Raw genomic sequence first — 19,181 nt, 5'->3', positions numbered from 1 at the left:
GTGAAACTAGTACAAGTGAACTGCATACTTAACTCAAAAGTGCTGATGATATGAAGCAAGATATGCACAGCCTAATTAAAGGAAGTGATTTTTATATGCTTCTATGCATGTGTGTGTAGGGTGGGTGAAGAGCCATGAAATTATGCACAATAACACATCTTCTGAATAAGAATACAATTTTTTCCTTGGGACTTTAACTAGAACTAATTTCTGGTACATTAATGATGTTACTACTACCACACATTTATAAAATATAGCTGCAGATATATTCTCTGGCTTTACAGGATTTGATTGTGAAAACACTGAAGGTAGCAAATCTGGGGAGAGAGCTGATATCTGGATTGCAATTATCTGGCTATCGCAGTATGTGCTAATTTGCATCTCATAGAGAGAGGAGCAGTAAAAGCATGCAAGCAGACAAAGTCTGGGAAAGGCAAAATCTTTGCAATTAGTGCAATGTAGTTTTATTCTGAACACAGTATATATTCAGAAAGAAATTAGAACGGCATAAATACATTTTTTTCAGAAACAAAAATTACTTGAAAACAAGCATAATGAAACTTAAAAAGATAATTGTGCACTGTCTAGCTACATTAAGTTCAAAGAATCAGGAAGCTAGCACTTTTTCAGCAAAGGTTACTTTATTTGCAAATCCAGTCATCTTCATCCATTTTTCCTTGAAAGTGTCAATTTTATTCTTTCTGGTCCAATATGAAATAGACATATTTTCATTATAACAGAATTGCAATGCCCAGTAAGAGGACTACAATTTTACACTGATCAGTTCTTCATTAGGCAGAGCAAAATAACACCCACATTTTCTAATATAGTTCATATACTACCAATGCATTTCTACAAGTTTCAATTTCTAAAATCAAATAGCTGTCCCTGTACATTTTCTTTTCATGTCAAACCAACTTTCGCTGTTGAAAAATAGATTATGTTGTATACTTCCTTGAGGTCTTGTAAAAAAATGACTGTAACTGTGAATAATTGCTTTACATTGTCTTTTCACATCTGAATTGCACTTTTTACAGCTCATATTAAATGTTGCTTTTTTAAAGTTTCAAATGATACAATTAACTCAAAAAGTGAAAAGCAGCATTAATTTCTATGAGCTATTAAGAGATATTTATAAAAAAAGAATGTATTTGATAGCAAAAACAATCTGCTAAATGAATGTCAGAATTTAAATGCAAAACAGCAACATAAAATTATTTTCCATTTGTTACAGTACAGACGGATGCAGTTCTCCTTTCAAACTATGTAAACATTTTTTCTTTTGGGATGTGTAAGATCACCTATTTGTAAACAAAAAACAGAATGTACTCTAAATTCTTCATTATGAGCTCAATGAACTTGTTTACTTTTTGATATACAAAGAGCATACATTTCTGGGCACCCTATACTTCCTCTTCAGGAGAAATGTCACACCTTACCTGACCTCCATGTTCCACCATGGAGGAGAAAAAAAAAAGAGCACTGGAGATCGTAGGTATTTTCTGGCCAAATTGTTTAATCAGATTAATGTAATAGCTGTGTGTGTGTGTGTGTGTGAGAACCAGGGGAAATAACCACAATAAAAAAAAAGAAAACGTGTTGGGGGGATGCAAATTGTGGAATGACTTTTTGGAAATGAAACCTATACATATAATACATATGTTTATATTTATAAACATATGCTCACCCACACACTTGTATATATACACATTTATATATATATATATATATATATATATATATATATATATATATATACATACACACACACACACATATATATATATATATATATATACACACACACACACACACACACACACACATACACATATGAAAAATGGTGTGTGTTTGTATATGTGTATATATATATATATATATATATATGTATATATATATATATATATATATATATATATATATATATATATATATATATGTGTGTGTGTGTGTGTGTGTGTGTGTGTATATAGATACATATATATAAAGATATATATAGAAAGAGAGAGAGAGAGAGAGAGACGTTCTGTGACTGTATTTTTAATATATAAAAATACTACTCTTTACAACACTTAATACCATAAGATCATTTCTTACTAGGTTCTTATGGGCATGCACTTCAGCTTACAGCTTTCATTTTTGAGGGACTTCCCTGTTACAAGTCATACTTTTGAAGCTTCACCAAACTTAAATCACTCAAGTCAGTATTAAAACCATGGTACAGTGTTAAGACACAGTTGGAACCAACTATAATGTCTTTATTATTATTTCCAACTGCCAAATATGGCATCTCAAATCTTCTTCGGTATTCAGCGATAATGAATCTGGAGAGTCTTCAATTAGTGATGTAGGAAAACAAAAGAAAGAATTACCCTTACCCACACCCGTCACAATTTAGCACTATAGTAGCAGGGTTTCCACTTTTCTATGAACACATCACTGGTGATACTCCACAGAGTATCCATCTGGAGACTGCTAGGATGTAATAGAAGCCATCACAGGTGTTCACGTTAAGGAGTGTGCCACTCAGTAGTTTTAACATGAAGATGCTTAGTATCACAGATAGCTTGGTCATGGCACCATATGATTAAAATGTTCCACTTTCAAAACCTCAATAAACAGTCATTTTCCTGTGTTGTTTCTGATCCCAATCCAAGTCCTGACAATAGGATAATAAAAGCAACAATATATTTCACTTTGAGGAAAAATGCAAAAGGCAAAATTAAGTGACGCCATCATAGGCGAGTCTGTGCAAATGGCTGCTTCAGGTGCCACTTCCCATTTCTTTTGTACAGACATCAGAAGTTGCATCTGATAAGGCAAATATCAAGTGATTTCAATGTGACCCAAAAGGCCCACACAGTGCCACTCAGCAGGTTCATATATGATGTATCATGCCACGGTCAGGTCACTTACAGCATCAGAAACCTCTGTGTTGACCTGTGCTGAAATACTTGCCGGAATAATATTTAAATAAATGTCATATTGTTGGTCCATACCCAGATAACTGTCACTCATCAAATATAATGTGTAGATACATCTGAAACAGAATTACAAATTACAAAAAGGTTAACATGCTTGTGTTATAACACATTTTCATCATTTGCCCAATGACCCCTTTTCTTTTTCAAGTAAGGCAACTATTTGTCATGTACTTAACACAAAACAAGGCTTCAGATTACATTCCACGTGTTATATATGATAATATTATATAATGACCGCACCTCTCAACCTCTTAGCAAAAGAATTCTGGGCAAAGCCACAATAATGGTGGGGAAAATGCCTAAAATTTGGGATCATTGCTGTTAAAATCTCAAAGTTGACTAAACAACATGTTTTACATTAGCATTCATTTTCTGAAGGATTTGAAGTCAAACTCCAATGCTTGTCATTATTTAGTGACTTCACTTCTCAACAATTTACCAGATAAACACTAATTTTATGAGAAACAGACTAAAATATGATGCAAAAGATCTAGACATTTTTCGAAATTCTAGACAGTTGACAGGTATGACAATGAACTCCTTGTTATCGAAAATAATGAAGTTACCTTTCAGTGCATGCACAATTTATACAACAATGAAAGCAACTTTATGAGCCAATCTTAAATTTGTGCCTACATTCAATAATAAATCAGTTTCGGTGTGCTATGATATAGTAACAAAAGAAATAATTGAATATGTTAAAGTGATCTAAACACTGTATTAATTACAAATGAACAAAGTGAACGTGTCAGCCCATGAAAAATAGTAGCATTTCTGATTTGTCATTGATAGTTAAACCAACCAACAAGGAAGACAACATAGTAGCAAGGACCAAAGTTGTTTATTTTAGAATGCGTTTAAGATTAACAAACATGTGAATATGAAGTACTGAATATTAATCTTTTATTTAAAACTCAAGAACATGTTACTATTTTAATTAAAAAAAAAAAAAAAATCCTAGAAAAGAAAGTGGTCACTGAGAAGTTAGAAAGGAAATCGTTAGTTGTGAATTTAAGGTTAACTCTATTTTATGTACTTCTTAAGTGTGTGACAGTTTGCACTATCCTCCTGGCAGGCCAATAGTGTCTTGGGGGGGGGGGGTGGCATTGAAAGGGTAGGGGTTGTGCTGGATATGGTGTTACAACATGTTGTATTAATTTTGAACTTTTATGACAAGGATAGCATGTCATTTTTGCAAGACATCATAGACGGGCTTCTTGCAAGAATTTTATGTTTTTGTTATAAGTTTATATATGTAGTTTTTATTCTTGTATTTCTCATGATTTGGTACTGAGTGCTCTCAGACCTTAGTAAAGATTCAATGGGTGTTTGAAATATTAGAGATGTTAAGATTTGGTTTGGTGAATACTTGTTTCTTTTTGGTGATGCCTTTTACAAACAAGTTCAATGAACTGATAAGTGTGTAAGATTTGTGACAAGTTAGGAAAACCTGTTAATTGGCAGGTTTGAGGAGCCAGTAATTTATGAAGATGAATACCTTAAAGAAAATCTGATTTTGTTTTTATATAAAAGATACATTGCTGACATCTTTTTTATAGGTAAGGGATCCCAAGAACTGTTTTATAAGTTTATGGAATTAATTCACAGCAGCTTGCAGTTATTGTTTACATTTGATTTACAGCTAGAAAGTATTTGATACTTAGACACTAGAATATATGTGCAAAGTGGGCAGATTTGATCCACTTTATTTAGGAACCCACTGCAGCAAATGTGTCGTTGTATGCATCTAGTGCACATCCTCCACACTTGGTTAAATCTATACCCTATGATGAATTTCTCACGGCAAGGGGTTTGAGCTCTGAGGATAGTGAATTTGAGGAAATAGTGAATGATACTGCACAAATATTAACAGTAAGAGGGTATTCAGAGGATCAGTTAATTACATGCATTGATAAACTGGAATGGAATGTTGGGCAGGTTAGAATACATCACCATTAAGGAAGACAGAATTCTAAAGACTGGTCAGAGGAGGAGGAGGATATTTATTTTGTTTGATGTATGCCAGCCTTTATAGAGCAGATCTCTTGTATTCTGAGGTAATATTGGCATACTGTCAATTCCGATGTTAACCTTTGGAAACTAGACCTTAAAACATCCTATAAAAAAATCCTTAGCATCGTGTATCATGTAGTGCATAGTATAACTTTGGGGAAGGGACATGAAGTTATGACAAATAAATGTAAAGAGTGTTCCTATTTGTCCATGTGTTAAGTGTTACATTGGCCAAACCAAAAGGCAAGTAAGGAAATACATACAATAATACATGAGACATTACAAACAATATGGCAACTTGTCCAACAGCTATGCATTTTAAGGAGAAACAGAACAATGATCTGGATTTTTTTTTTTTTTTTTAGGTATTTTACTATTTATGTTTATCAGAATTCTAAGCTTCTTTTGAATGTTTCAGCTATGGCATTAAAAGGGGATGGATGGTATATTTTATATAAGCCATGTTACAGTCACAGGGTTTAAATAATGAACTGGGTATGAAACATTTATTTTAATTGTTTATTTATGTGTGTACATGTTTTCTAAGTACACATATTTACTTGTCAATGTTTATTGACTTTTGGAATTTTACAGCTGAGTATTCCTTTAATGCTTCAGGGCAAAGTGAAGCCACTGAAGGCATAAGCTGCATATATATATATATATATATATATATATATATATATATATATATATATATATATATATATATTTTTTTGTAACAAAGTGGATTTTTAAATCTCATTTTACGACAGCTGAAAATATTTAAAAATTTTGACATTCCAAATTAGCTGTTTTAAGCTGTAGTCCTGTATGCCTCGGTATCTACCTGCATGCTGCAAGACTCTGCGCAAGGCATTTATCCAGCCCAGGGATTCTGGGTCACCTGAGAAAAACAGGCATTTGTGCCTAACAGGTCTTATCAAGTTAAAAAAAAAAAAAAGAATAACTCAAATAAAATGGCAAGATGTACATGTAGAACACAGACAAACACTATGAAATATAAACAGCATACCACTAACAATAACAAGCCGCTAGAAAAGGATGAACTTTTTAAACATTTGGGCTCCTCAAGGGACTCTCAGATCCTCCCCAATGACTGACTGAATCTTTTATTCCACCCATCCTACAAGCCTTAACAGCTATAGTGGGGGTGACAGCCATCTACTTGCAGGTTATCTTAGTGGGTAGGATTCCTTAACCCCACTCTTGCTGATGGTGATGGGTGTCCTACCAGACTAGGGTCTAAAATACTGAGCCTTGTGGAGTGTGTGCTTCCACACATATTCTGACTCCCAGTTACAGCAGCAGTGTGCAGCTAGGTAGGTGAAAGTACAAATTACTCGCTGCTCCATGCTGTTAGTCCTTCTCCTGTTTACCAGATGGGAATAGGAAAGCAGGCTAAACTGCCTCACGCCCTTTGAGGGGTGTGCTGGCCTTGGCAGTTCCTCTCTCCTCTTAAATCTAGCTGATATCTCTAGTACCTGGAATCACCAGATGAACATGGGTCACCAGGACATCAGCCAGGGCTCCAGCTTTCTCTCCCACAGAATTTGCCATATCATTCTCAATTTAACTGATGCATTATCTATTATATGCATTTGGTAGCCACTGCAATAAAAACAATTCCACAAGTATTATCATTTTATTGTTATTATCATCATTACTAATACTATGACTATTATTATTTTGCAGTGAACTACTGAGCCAAGAAAAGAAGTTATGTCTTACCATAACCTTCCATCTGTGTTGTCGATCTTCATCTTTTCTTGACTAATGTGTTTCATTTCCGACCCTCAGAACTGATCTGGTAGTTGTATAACTTGCATCAGCCAAAAATAAAATCTCTCGAGCTTCAAGTCTACCCATAATTCCCCTGTCCAGATTACCTCAGATCGAGTTTGCTAAAGGCAGAAGAATAGTGTAATAAAGGTCAGAAGTCTTGTCCAAGGTACGCGTAACAATAAGAACCCAGGACAGGACATCACTCCACCAGAAACCTGAAGGAGGGGGCTAGCGGGAGGGATGCAAGAATAGATGAAGATCAACAACACAGATGGAACATTATGGTAAGACATAACTTTTCTATCTGATGATGTCAATCTTCGTCTGTTCTTGACTGATGGGACAGAGTCCCCAGCTACCTTGTATCCTGGGAGGGCTTATGGAAGGACATAATGAACACCACAGAACCAAAAGATGCTTTCCTCCAGAGACCATATTCAATTTGTAATGCTTAATAAAGGTATGAGGCTTAGCCCAAGTTGCAGCCGCACAAATTTCTGACATGGAAGCTTTGGAGTGAAAGACAGTAAAAGTCGCCACTGATCTAGTAGAATGTGCCTTGACAGGTTTTGGGAGTTTCATATTCAAGTTCTTGTAGATTAAAGATGTTCCTTCTCTCAACCACCTGGAGAGTTACCTTGGACACTGACCTCCCTAAAGTTGCAACGGCATAGGATATGAACAATTGATCAGATCGTCTAAACTGCTTACTTCTATCTAGGTAGAACCAGAACTGCCTGTGCACATCCAGGTGAAGGGAGTACTCTCCTTTGTTAGAAAATTTTGAGAAAATACAGGTAAGTGTATAGACTGATTGATATTAACATCTGAGATCACCTTAGGAAGAAAGGTTGGATTTGTCCTGAGTGATACACTGTTCTTATGGAAAATTAAGTAAGGAGCTTTAGAACATAGGGCTTGTAATTCGGAGACTTGTCTGGCGGAAGTGATCGTTACAAGAAGTAATGGCTTCCATGAAAGGAACTTTAAATCACAGGTTGCTGCTGGTTCAAATGGTGGTGCCGTGATGGCAGTACTACAGTCAGATCCCATGGTGGGAGAGGATATTTAAAAGGAGGCATTAAGCGTATTGCACCCTTTAGGAAAACCTTGCAAGGTCTGTGAGAAATCAAAGGTTAGTCTCCAAATCCGATATGAAAATTTGAAATTGCTGCTAAAATAACTGACAGTACAAGCAGAGGCTCCTTTACTAAAGGTGGCAGTTAAGAATTCCAAAATTTTCTCTACTGGTGCTGAAAAAGGGTCTAGTCCATTGTCAGAGGCCCAAATAGAAAATCTCTTCCATTTGCTTAGGTAGAGAGTTCTGGTGGATTGTTTATGAGATGTCAACAAAATATGCCGCATGGTAGAAGGTATAGCATTATGCCTGGCGACTATCGGAAGTGGAGGAACCTAGCTAGAGAGTCTGAAGACTAGGATACACTAAGTCCCTGGGGATGGGACAGAAGATCCGGAACTGGATCCAGAATCCATGGGCAGCAAAGTAGATGAGGCCAATGGAAGGGAAACCATATCTGTCGAAGCCAATAAGAAGCAATGAGGATCACTTTGCTTTTCAACTGAGATGCTTCTTGAGAAATAATGGGATGAGAGGGAAGGTGGAAAAGGCAGAGAGTAGACCCGGGGGCCAATTGTGAAGAAGACTGTCTCTGGGGGACTCCCCCTGAGGGGGATTTAGGGCTAAGTAGCTTCTGCACTTGTTGTACAGGGGTGAGGCAAACAGGTTGCAGCAAGTCTGGCCCCACTGAAGAAAAATCTCCTTTGTTACTTTGAGGTTCAGAAACCACTCATGAGGCATGAGGATGCATCTGCTCAATTTGTCCGCAATTACATTGAAGTCCCCGGGATATGCGTTGCTATCAAAAAGTGGTCGGAAGACATGGCCCATTGCCACACTCAAAGGGCTTCCCGACACAATGGGTAGGACTTGGTTCCCCCCTGTTTGTTGATGTACCAGACCACTGTTATGGTGTCTGAATGAACAGCTATCATCCCTAGAGGTAAGGCAGAATGAAACGTTTGCAATGCCAGAAGGACTGCCCTTAGCTCCAGTACACTGATCTGCAGGTTGGCCTCGGAGGGGGGCCAAGTGCCTTGGACTGTCATCCCTAGATAATGCCCCCCCACCCCATCTTTGATGCATCCATGGTCACTATGGCCTTGGGCTGAGGAAGGACAAAGGGATGACTTTGAAGAATCTCCTATGAATGCATCCACCAGACTAGATCATTCTTGCAACTGGAAATGAAAATTAACTGGTCCATGGGGTGAGTTATGATAGACCACTGGCTTGCTAGTAGCCATTGTAGAAGTCTCATGTAAAATCTTGCTAATGGACCTAAGATGATAGCAGCTGCCATGGAGCCCAGTGCTTGCAGAATCAGTTGAGCAGGTATCTTGTTTGAGCGCAGTAGTGGGTGAACTTGCATCTGTATCTTCTGCAACCTGTGAATGGGAAGTGAGGCAATGCAAGAAGTGTTAAGATGAGCTTTGATGAATTCCATTTCCTGGGTGGGCTTTAACTGGGATTTTGCAGCACTGATTGTTATGCCCAATTGGCGGGCCAGGTCCAGTATGAAGTCCGTGGCCTGTTGCAGTAGATGCCAGGAGGGAGCGGAGAGGACAGAAAGTCATCTAGATAGGAAAACACTCGGAATCCATGCAGCCTCAAGTGAGCTCTGACTGCTGCTATGCATTTGGTGAACACCCAGCAGGCTGTGTTGAGGACAAAGGGCAGCGCCCTGAACTGGAATTGACTGGCTCCTATTCGGAAGCAGAGAAACTTTCTCAAGGGTTTGTCCACTTTTATGTGGTAATATGCATCTTGCAAGTCGATAGAGCACATCCAATTATCTTACTCTAAGAAAGGGAGAAGAGACTGAACCATGACCATCCTGCATTTTGCTTGTTGAACAAATTTATGTAGTATGCCAAGATCCAAAATTGGTCTCCAGTCCCCCGTTTTCTTTGGCGCTAAAAAGAATCTTCAGTAAAAACTGGATTGTAACTGGTCTGGTGGGACTTCCTGGATGACTCACTTTTCTAGCAGCTTCTGTATTTCTACTGCTGCTTGAACTCTCTGATTGGGTGGCACATTTGGGAGTCTTGAAAGGGTTCTCGGATAAAGCGTGAAGGGAGTTATATAACTTCTGGTAATTATCCTTACCATACAAGCATCGGTGGTTATGGGTCGCCAGGCATTTGGGTGCAAGGAAAATCTTCTCCCACTGCTTCCAGAGGTAAGCAATCAGGCCTCCCTTCAGGAGCACTGATCAGGGTGAATGAAGAACGAATCTCTGGAACCTTGATTCTGAAGACCACTCCTGCCTCTGGGACGGAGTCTTACACTATAACTCCCATCTCTGACCTGAGGGAAGTCCAAGCCACGTATGTCTTGGAAAGGCTTCTGGGATTTCATGAACCTCATTTGACCACTCCTTTGATTCCTGGAATAGGATCGCTGAGGAGGGAAAAATGTATACCCACAGCAGACAAAATCTTTTCATCCTTCTCACACATGGACAGAGTTTCCTTAACTTTGGGACCAAACAAAGAGGACCTGTCAAAGGGGGCATTGACAAATGAAGACTTGAATGGTTCCACAAACTCTCACAGATGCATGCAAACATGTCTCCAAATTGCAAAGCCTGAAGCTGATGACCTGGTTGCCCCTTTGGCTGCATGTGCAATGAGTCTCATGGAAAAAAGTTTGAGATCAACTCCAGGGTAGCTAGTTGGGAGGCTACTTTTTCCTGGACCCCCTCGGCTACAGTTCTTGCCAGGGTAGCTGACAGCTCCTTGAGCAGATCCCTTTGGAGTCTACTAAAATGTGCCAAGAAGTTCAAGGACCTGATGGACAAGGTCGATGACGCATAGACCCGCTTCCCAAATCTCCATCACCCTGGACTTGCAGTTTGGGAGGTGGACAGTATAACTTTCCTCAGCTAGTTCTTTTCTAGTGGCTGCTGCAACCACCATGGCATCTACTACCAAGCCTTTAGACTAATGGGGTTGGTCCTCTAGAGCAGTAAGAATCTTGCCAGGTCCCTGGGGGACTGGTTCCACAGAATCAGAAGCCTTCCAGGCCCGCTGAGCAATTAGCTTAATTAAATTGTCAGCAGGCAGGGTCACCCAGGAGGTAGACAGGCACACACCAAAGACCTGCAAGTACACAGATTCCTCAGAGGATGGGTCTTTAGACTTCCAATCATCCCTCTGCTTCAGGATCTCCAGAATGTCTCTAAAGAAGATGTCTTCCAGGGGTGATCATGGGGAACCCTCCCATTCATCAAAATCCATGCCATCTGTGACCGATTCTTACAGAGAATCCAGGTACCTCCTCTTGCACAATCTCTTCTAAGGGGGCTTTCAGTGGGTACATCTGAAGAGGCCTTGGAAGGGGGAGTACCTTTAGAAGGTAAGTCTTGTGACTGTGATGCATGCTGTCTGGGGGTAAAGGTTGGTGACTGAAGTGAAGAACCTGGGGCCTCTAGTGGAGACTCCAATAACCCAGAAGCCACATGAGAAGAAGCAATGGCCAAAGCCCTTTCCATAGCCTGAAAGGCAGGACCCCCTGTGGAGGGATGGGAGCTCAGAACCAAGACTGAAACTTGGACCTGGGGTCACACCCCACCCTGAGGTCCCCACCTGACAGATTGGAACTGAGGAAGGGTCCACCAGCGCCACAGCTGTAAGGGATACGGATGTCTCCATAGAAATGCCCTCCATGCTCAATGGCAAAGATACAGTCCTGGGGACTGGATGGTGCCAATGGCATCAAGGTGGTCAGATCCAGTTTCGGCACTGAGAACAAAATTACAATTGGTGCTGAAATGATAGGAACCTAGGTAGTTGGAGCCAAAGGCTCTAAAACCTGAGCTGAGGTTAGAGGAGGAGAGTAATTGGGTGTGGATGAAGAAAAATACCTGCTCCAGAAGAGTGGGCTGAACAGAAGAAGAAAGATCCCGGCTGCCAAGATCTGGTTTACCAATCTAATATCCAGTTCCAAAAGACTTCTGGTGGACCGCATTAAAAAGGTTGAAGGAGACTCCGGTCTTGCTACAAACGGACTAGACAATTGTCCAAGGAAGGGATCTACTGATGGCAAGTAAGTAGATCTGGGTTCTGAAATTATGGTTTGTTTCAGGACTGTCTGTTGTGCCATGGGTGAAGCAGCTGGCACTGAAATCGGAGCTGTAGAAAGTACAGTTGTAAACACTTACCATAAATGTAGACATAAATGTAGACGTTCGAGTGCATTCACTGTTCCAGTCATCACATTTGGGTTATCCCTGACAGGGCAGCCCTCTGCCGGGCCGAATACCAGAGGCTTAGTATTTCTGCGTTGGTTGCTGTCGTTTCAGGACTGATACATAACACTACAGCCGCGGAAATTAGTTTGGTCGTGGAACTTATTGATCTGGTACTCTAACAATTATTTTATGTTCCAAGACCAGTTTTTTCTGCAAAAAGTAGGGGTAGCAATGGGGTCACCATGCGGAGCTAGCGTCGCAAATCTGGTCATGGCTTACTGGGAATCAGAATACGTGTTTAACGACAATACATGTTGTGACTCCTTTGTTTTCTATACGAGATACCTGGACGACATCTTTATCCTCATCAATGGAGATGAGCGAGATAGTATGTGCTGGAATATTTCAACAGCACTACGCATTTCCTACAATTCACTTCTACATTTAACACTGATACTATAGCGTACCTAGATATTTGCCTAGTGAAAAATTACACTATTAATAGTTATGTAGCAAGGATATTTGGAAAAAACATGTATTCCAATATGTTCCTCCATTTCACCAGTAGCCATCCCTTTCACCAAAAGAGGTCAGTCATTAAGGGCCAGTTAGTGAGGGCCTCTGGAATGACCAGTTTGGACAAAGACTTTTCTGATGAATGCGCTGTTTTAAAAAGCATGTTTTTGCACCGGGGATACCCACAGCCCCTCTTGGATGCCCTTATCCAAGAGGTTACAACTAAGAGAGTGGATAGGGTATACATTCCTTTACTTAGTGCTAAACCCCTACTGACACCATCTAGTATGCACGATGTAGTGGAAGAATATTCAGACACCACTAGTAGAGCATTGGTTAGTGAGGACAAGAATGTCACATTGTCCTTCATCACTACATTCAGTTCACATAGTTACTCATGTTTGGACATATTACAGAAAAATTGGGACCGGTTTAAGATGTACCCTAACATTTACGTTAAAGTAGGTGAGACGCCTAGAGTAACATTTAGAAGAGGGAAGAACCTTAAAATTCTCTTATAACAGCAATACACCCCAGTAGTATGGAATACTGGGATGAATAAATGTCAAAATTGCAACTATTGTAAACTTGTAGAAGTCACTAATTCATTTAAGGTTAACGGTACAACTTATAAATTGAAAGGCAGATTCAACTGTAATTCGTCTTTTGTAGTTTACTTGGCTAGGTATACATTCTGTCCTGCTTTCTATATAGGAAAGACGGAGCGGAGGCTCCGTGACAGAATTTATGAACACCAATATGCTATGAATAAATGTAAACTGGAGAATGCGCTAGCTAAGCACACTATTTCTAAAAGAACATGCTTTTAAATTTATTATCATTGATCAAGCCAAGTATGACAGTAGGGGTGGCCCTAGACCACTCAAACTTGAAGAACTTGAATTAACCTGGCAAGTGAGGCTGAATGCCTACAATTTTCCTGGGTTGAATGACTCATGCTCAATTAGTAGCATTCTCAAACTAAAGAGCTTGCAGAGATGAGTCACATTTTGTTAAAAACATATATTATTTCTGTCAATGGTTGGGTTACACAAAATAGCTTTTAATGTTTTTACCTTTGTGTATTGTGGTCACTGTCGTAGACATGTTTACATACTTTAATGTTGTTTTATTACTGGTTAACAGCAGTTGTCACTTTAATTTTTAAGTGTGTTTGCTTAAGTAGAACAAAGTGATGCAACTGGTGAATGCTGATCACCTGTCTTACTTATAAGGAAGGTTTTTTATTGCTGCAACTGTTTCTGAAGAAGTTTGCTATCAGGCTAACGAAAAGCACTTTAAACAGTGGAATAAATAGTGTTATTTGACTTTTCTCGGACTGTGTTGCTGGTTTTTCGAACCTGTTTTTGGATTTATTTAGTTTCTTGCCTTGTTTGTGCTTCAGGACTGATGTCAGGTTGTCAGTAGTATAAAGTAAGGCAGCCAACGCCATTACATCAGTTTTTCTTGCCCTAACCTGTCAGGAGCCCCCAAGTAGGAGCCATGATCTGGTGGAAGAACCCCACCAGTAGAAAGTAAATGCCAATATGTCCCTTGTAAGGAAAGAGAAGAAAAAAGGGGGATGGAGGGAGGGAAACCAGGACTGCAACAGTGAATACACTCGATCATCTACATTTACTGTAAGTGTACACAACTGTACTATGTTCTTTGTGTTTCACTGTTGCAGTCATCACATTTGGGTTGATTCCCAAAGGTGAAGAAATGGGTGGAGGCAGTCAAGGAAACTAGGGGCTGGCTAGGATGCCCTGCAAGACTGAAGAGGTGAGTGTCAGGTGGTAATGTTTGGCAAAAGTGTGAAAAGATGCCCAGGTGGCAGCCTCCAGGATGCCTCTGGTGGGGACTCCTCTGAGGAAAAGCTGCAGAGGTGGAGACTGCTCTGATGGAGTGAGTCCTGACCCCCTTGGGGGGAGGCTTTCCATGTTGTTTGTAGCAGAAATAGATGCAGTGTGCTATCCATTTGGAAATGGTTTGTTTGGAGATGGCTTTGCCTTCAGACCCTGTAGCAAAGCTAACCAGCAATTGATCAGACTTTCTGATGGATTTAGTTCTGTCTAGATAGAATCTGAGCTGTCTGTGCACATCTAGAGAGTGCAGGATCCTTTCCCCCTTGTTCTGGGGATTAGGAAAAAAGGTAGGCAAATGAATGGATTGGTTGAGAGCCACACCGGACACCACCTTGGGCATGAAGGATGGGTTAGTTCTGAGGGATACCCTGTCAGCATGGAAGATGATGAAGGGTTCCACAGCCATGAGCGCTTGCAGCTCGGAGACTCTTCTGGCTGAAGTGATGGCCAGAAGGAAAGCTGTCTTCCAGGACAGAAAGTTTAGCTATGCAGAAGAAGCTGGTTCAAAAGGGGGCAGGGTGAGCTTTTCCAACACAAAGTTAAGGTCCCAAGCTGGGGTTGGTGCTCTTCTGGGTGGCCTCAAGTTGCTAGCCCCTCTTAGGAACTGTTTGATGAAAGAGTGTGAGAAAAGGGGCTGCTCAGTGGGGAAATGAGCAGAGATAGCAGAGGCATGATTTCTTATAGAGGAGAAAGAGGGGCCACTGTGTTCATAGGTTGGTACTAGGCTATCAGCCCTAGGGCCTATACAAGCCTAGCCATAACAATTCCCTGGCTATTTCTTCCCACATTATTTACTTTCCTGGACCCCTGTCTCGCAGGGCGACTGACGTGATCCCTGGGGTGAATTTCCTTTCTCCCATCCAATCGTCAAGGTTCCTCTTGAAGAGGACAAAGTGGCACTCTGTTTTACATGTATGGGCAATCTATTCCAGAGTCGGGGAGTCTCTGGGTCAGGAACCTATCCCTCCAGCATGTTTTGTTTATTGTGATGACAAGGTTTAGATCCCTGGAGCGTGTAGCTCTGAGGGATTGGGATTTCTTTAAGTGTAGCATGTCCAACAGCTCGGGGTTTGACATGGCCTTGTATGTTAAGCAGAGATCGCCTCTGAGTAGACGATATGTGACAGAGTATAGCTGGAGTTTTTAAGGCGGTCAGCATAGGGCATCTGCTTTAGGCCTGTGATTCTTTTAGTGAGGTATTTCTGAGGCCTTTCCAGTTGTTGCAGATGTCTTGAGAGGTACATACCAAATGGGGCGTTGTATTCTATACTGGGTCTAATGAGGGATGAGTACAGTGGGACAATGACCTCCTTTTTTTTGGATGAAAAGCCCTTTGTGATGAGGTGTGCCACATAGAAGGATTTCCTGACTGTTGTGGCGATGTGGTTATCGAAGGTGAGACCACTGTCCACCTGTGTCCCTAAGTCTCTTATCACACTTTCTGTGTTTAGTGTACTGCCACCTATATGGTAATTCATGGATACATGTTTTTTCCCAAAGGGGATAACAATACATTTCTTGGCATTGAGCTTGAGTCCATGGCTCTGGCACCAAGCATCTGTTTCTGTAAGGCCCTTTTGTAGAGTATCCACATCATTTGGGGATTCAATAATGGCTCCCAGTTTGCAGTCTGCAAACTTTGTTAGCCAGAGTCCCCTTAGTGTTGACCTGTACTTCAGAGAAGTAGATGCCAAACAAGTGCGGCCCCAGGACTGAATCCTGAGGTACTCCACTTGTCACTTGTCTGGAGCTGGATTTGGAGTCGGCTACTTTTACAGTGCAACCCATTGGGTGACATAGGGATTAATGCCCAACTTAGTAGGTTTATCTATGATTCCAGAGTGGGGGATGGTGTCAAAGGCCTTGGCAAGGTCTAGATAGGCTGTGTGGACCACCTTACCCTTGTCCATGGCTCTGGAGACTGATTCAAAGAAGTCAATCAGGTTCAGGAGACAAGATCGGCCCTTCACAAACCCAAACTGGGTGGGGTCCAGTGTTTGAAGGTTGCCAATGTCTTTGTTTATAAGTTCCATGATAATACGCTCCATGGCCTTGCAGATAAGGCTTGTCAGACTGATGGGACGGTAGTTTCCGGGATCCAAGGTGGATCCCCCCTTGTGGATTGGGATAACTGTAGCTCTGCGCCACTCAGTGGGCACGAAACCTGAGGTGAGGCTATGATTAAACATGACACTTAGTAGGTCAGCTAAGTAATCCAGGATGAGAGGGAGGGAGGGCTGTGCCATACTGGCTCCCTTAGCCTGGATCCAGGTGCAGAAACTTTTCCATTTGTCAGCCAAAGGCTTTCTAGTGCTAGGACATCTGGGCCTCACATAAAACATCTAGAACCTGTTTACAAAGGATGGTAGACTGATCCAGGGTTAGAGAATAAGCCAAGCTGCCAAATTGAGTGTCTGCAATTGGGGATGCATGAATTTCCCTTCCCTCTAGGTCAGGAGATTTGGAATCTGAGGAAGATGCCATGGTGGCAGTGGGGACAGGCTGTGCAGCAGGTGGTACCAGTGCTGGTGAGGCCAGTCTGGAGCAATAAAAACCGTCCTTGGTTTTTCCTCCTTTATTTTGAGCAGTACCCTGGGGATGAGAAGTAGTGGAGGAAAGGCAGAGACTAAAAGATTGACCCAGGGGAAGGACAGGGCATACACTTTCCAAGCCATGCAGTGATGCTTCCTGTTGCAGAATTTGCTGAGCTGAGGGTTGGTGTGGAAGGCAGAGAGGTCAACCTTCGGGGTGCCCCATTTCTGAGTTATTAGGGTAAAGGTTCTTCTGTTGAGCTGACACTTGTGTGGGTCCAGAAGATTTCTGCTTAATTGGTCTGCCAGAGAGTTGAGAGAACCTGGAAGGAATTGTGCTAACAGGTGCAGTTGCATGGCAGAGGCTGTGTGCCAAAGAATCATGGCCAGCCTGCATAGAGGGTAGGAGTGAGTCCCTCCCTGCTTGTTGATATACCACATCACAGTGGTGTTGTCTGTTTTGATCAGGGGAGTCCCTGGGGAGAGAAGGGGCTTGAAAGTTATCAAGGCATGCGAGAGAAGGGGCTTGAAAGTTATCAAGGCATGCTGGACAGCCATCATCTCTTTTTGGTTGATGTGCAGAGGGATTTGCTGCAGCTTCCACTGGCCCGGTATGCGCCTGCCATCCAGGTATGCACCCCAAGCATAGTCTGATGTGTCTGTGGTGATGGTCCTGGGTGGTGGGGGGTGGTAAGAAAGGTGGTCCTTTGTTGTGGGAGCATGATGTTGCCCATCAAAGAAAATATTTTCTGAGGCATGGAATTATAGGTATAAGAGTCTCCAGGTCTTGAGAGTGTTGACGCCAAATGCTCTTTAGGTACCACTGAAGTTTCCGCATATGCAGTCTGGCATATGGAATGAGGAGTATGCAAGATGCCATGAACCCCAGAGCTTGCAGGCTCTTCCTTGCAGATAACTGGGGTCTGGTGGCTAGTTGAGAGATGAAGGCTGTCAGGAAAATTTGTTTTTCTGATGTAAAGAATGCCATCTGCGATGCTGTGTCTAGGCTTGTTACCAGGAAGATAATACTTTGGGTGGGCACCTGTTTGGATTTCTTTTCGTTGATTATGCACCCTAGGGAGGTTAGTAGGGTCTTTACAAAGGCCAGGTGCTTGAGCAGCTTTTCCTGGCTGTCTGCCTGAATAAGGCAGTTGTCTAAGTATGGGTAAATCTGGATATTCTTTTGTCTGCAAAAGGCAATGGCCAGAGCCAGACATTCTGTGAAAACTCTGGGAGCAGTAGATAAGCCAAAGGGAAGCACAGCGAACTGAAAGTGTTGAGATCCTGCCCTGAAACAGAGATATTTCCTTCATGATTCCCTGATAGGAATGTGGAGGTAGGCCTCTTTTAGATCTAGGGTGGCTAGCCACGCGTCCTTGGAGAGCATGGGTAGCAGTTGCTGGAGGGTGAGCATTTTGAATTTTGGGATCACCATGAAGGTGTTTATAATGGATAAATCGAGGATGGGGCACCAGGTGCCCTCTTTTCTGGGCACCACAAAAAGCCTTGACTAGAAGCCATGGCCTATCTGTTCTGCAGGAATGTGCTCCACTGCAATCATAGAAAGCAGGGAAAGGATTTGCTTTTGAGCCTCTGCCCACTGGTTTGGAGGTAGAGCTGGGAACCATTTTGGGGTTGGAAGGGTGTGGAAGGAAAATTTGTATCCCTTAGACACTATGTTGAGAACCCAGTGGTCGTTGACAATGGTGGCCCAGGTGCTTGCGTAAAAGGAGGGTTTTCCTCCTAGGGGTAAGTGAAGGTGGGCAGAGGGAGGGGGTGGGGGTGGGGGAGGTCAGTCATTGTGAGTTCTTACCATAAGGGGGTGGCTTAGACCTCCCTGGTTTGAAGTGGAGGTTGTCCACTGATTAGATATCTGCATTCCCTGTGGCTGCTGTCTGGGGGGGGGGTCTGGTTCCCCGGGGCCTGGGCTGGACTGGCTTAGTGGAAGCAGGAAAGGACCAGTGCTTGCTGGGACAATGCCTACTGAACCTGGGTGGCTGGACCTGTAAGAAATACTTAATTGTCTGCATAGATTTTGCTTTTTCTTCCATCTTTCTTAAGACCTCTTCCGCCTTCGTGCCAAATAAGTTGTCTTTGTGCAAGGGGGCATCCAACAATTTAGGTTTGACATGGTCTGGCAGGGGCTGTTCCTTAAGCCATGCATGCCTTCTAATGACAGATCCAGTGACTGCTGCCCTGCAAGAAGCTTCTAGG

The 19,181-nt window shown here is 41.8% G+C and overlaps 1 protein-coding gene across 1 annotated transcript in view; it reads right to left on the bottom strand.

Moving 5' to 3' along the window:
* Positions 1 to 1,955: 1,955 nt before the first annotated feature.
* Positions 1,956 to 19,181, bottom strand: part of ASCC3 (activating signal cointegrator 1 complex subunit 3) — a 4,485,173-nt gene continuing 4,467,947 nt past the window's right edge. The window contains exon 40 of the mRNA XM_044069284.1: positions 1,956 to 3,040. Within this exon, the coding sequence (XP_043925219.1) occupies positions 2,893 to 3,040 (148 nt within the window). The 3' untranslated portion in view covers positions 1,956 to 2,892. The remainder of the gene's footprint in view (positions 3,041 to 19,181) is intronic.

Source organism: Protopterus annectens, chromosome 1.part0 (assembly GCF_019279795.1).
Source record: "Protopterus annectens isolate FY-2018-M chromosome 1.part0, PAN1.0, whole genome shotgun sequence".
NCBI lineage: Eukaryota > Metazoa > Chordata > Ceratodontiformes > Protopteridae > Protopterus > Protopterus annectens.
This window is presented reverse-complemented; position numbering and strand designations above follow the sequence as displayed.